We start from the raw sequence: 1,690 nt of genomic DNA, 5'->3' as shown, positions 1-1,690 counted from the left end.
GGGGGGAGAAACAGAACCGACACTGCGGTGTACACCACCTCAGGAGTGGCCATCATGGGTCTCTACAGCCCATGCACCACATTACCTCAAGACAATTTATAACATAGCAGCTGACTGGAAGCCACACGTCTTGATGCACGCAGAAGCCTTCGCTTAAGGCCTACCATGCCCAATAATATCTCCAACCCATCCTCCAGAAAACAAACGGGCACAAACACTAGAACAGGAGTCAGTCTTTGAGAAACTGTGGCAGAATCCCGTGTTAAATAGCCTGCATGATTTAATCAACTTCCTCCATTCGGGAAGCGTCTTCATCCTCCTCAAGGGGTGGGATCTCGTCCGTCGTGGCTGCCACAGGTTCATCAATAGCTACGTCCTCCTCGTCAATTCCTAAGCCCAACTTGATCATCCTGTAGATGCGGTTTGAATGTGTCTGGGGGTCATCCAACGAGAAACCAGATGATAGCAGGGCTGTTTCAAAGAGTAGAACCACCAGGTCCTTTACGGCCTTGTCGTTTTTGTCTGCCTCCGCCTTCTGTCGGAGGGTTTCCACAATAGGATGGTCAGGGTTGATCTCCAAGTGCTTTTTGGCCATCATGTAGCCCATGGTGGAGTTGTCACGAAGGGCCTGGGCCTTCATGATCCTTTCCATGTTGGCAGTCCACCCATAAGTACTTGTTACAATGCAGCAGGGTGAAGAAACCAGGCGGTTGGAGACAGTCACCTTCTCCACTTTCTTGTCGAGTATCTCCTTCATGAGCTTGCAAAGATTCTCGAACTTTGACTTGCTCTCCTCCATCTTTTTCTTCTCCTCGTCGTCTTCCGGCAGCTCTAGGCCCTCTTTGGTGACAGAGACCAGAGTCTTGCCATCAAACTCCTTCAACTGCTGGACACAGTACTCATCGATGGGCTCTGTCATGTACACCACTTCAAATCCACGCTTCCTCACACGCTCCACAAAGGCAGAGTTAGCCACCTGATCCTTGCTCTCACCAGTAATATAATAGATGGACTTCTGAGTCTCCTTCATGCGAGAGACGTATTCTGTAAGGGATGCCATCTCGTCACCAGTCTGTGATGTGTGGTAACGCAGCAACTCAGACAGCTTTTTCCTATTGGCAGAATCTTCATGGATACCAAGCTTCAGGTTCTTGGAGAAAGCCTCATAGAACTTCTTGTAGTTCTCCTTGTCCTCCGCTAGCTCACAGAAGAGCTCCAAGCACTTCTTCACAATGTTCTTGCGGATGACCTTCAGGATTTTGCTCTGCTGCAACATTTCTCGGGAGATGTTCAGGGGCAGGTCCTCGGAGTCAACAACACCACGCACAAAGTTGAGGTATTCTGGGATGAGCTCGTCACAGCTGTCCATGATGAAGACCCGGCGCACGTATAACTTGATGTTGTTCTTTTTCTTCTTGTTTTCAAAGAGATCGAATGGCGCTCTGCGAGGGATGAAGAGCAGGGCACGGAACTCAAGCTGGCCCTCCACTGAGAAGTGCTTGACGGCCAGGTGGTCCTCCCAGTCGTTGGTCAGACTCTTGTAGAACTCTCCATACTCCTCTTGGCTGATGTCATCAGGGTTGCGGGTCCAGATGGGCTTGGTCTTGTTCAACTCCTCTTGGTCGATGTACTTCTCCTTGATCTTCTTGGTCTTTTTCTTCTTGTCTTTGCCATCTTCCTCATCATCCGA

At 49.8% G+C, this 1,690-nt stretch overlaps 1 protein-coding gene across 1 annotated transcript; it reads right to left on the bottom strand.

Moving 5' to 3' along the window:
- Nucleotides 1–280: 280 nt before the first annotated feature.
- LOC117800391 (heat shock protein HSP 90-beta-like) lies at nt 281–1,687 on the bottom strand (the record flags this gene model as incomplete). Its single annotated transcript, XM_034652926.1, has 1 exon — nt 281–1,687. A coding segment is annotated over one exon (1,407 nt), but the record flags the coding sequence as incomplete, so codon positions are not given.
- Between the last annotated feature and the right edge of the window lie 3 nt (nt 1,688–1,690).

The sequence above is a fragment of the Ailuropoda melanoleuca genome, unplaced genomic scaffold (genome assembly GCF_002007445.2).
Source record: "Ailuropoda melanoleuca isolate Jingjing unplaced genomic scaffold, ASM200744v2 unplaced-scaffold69472, whole genome shotgun sequence".
NCBI lineage: Eukaryota > Metazoa > Chordata > Mammalia > Carnivora > Ursidae > Ailuropoda > Ailuropoda melanoleuca.
Note: the sequence above shows the minus strand (reverse complement) of the source record. Positions and strands in the feature narration are given on the sequence as shown.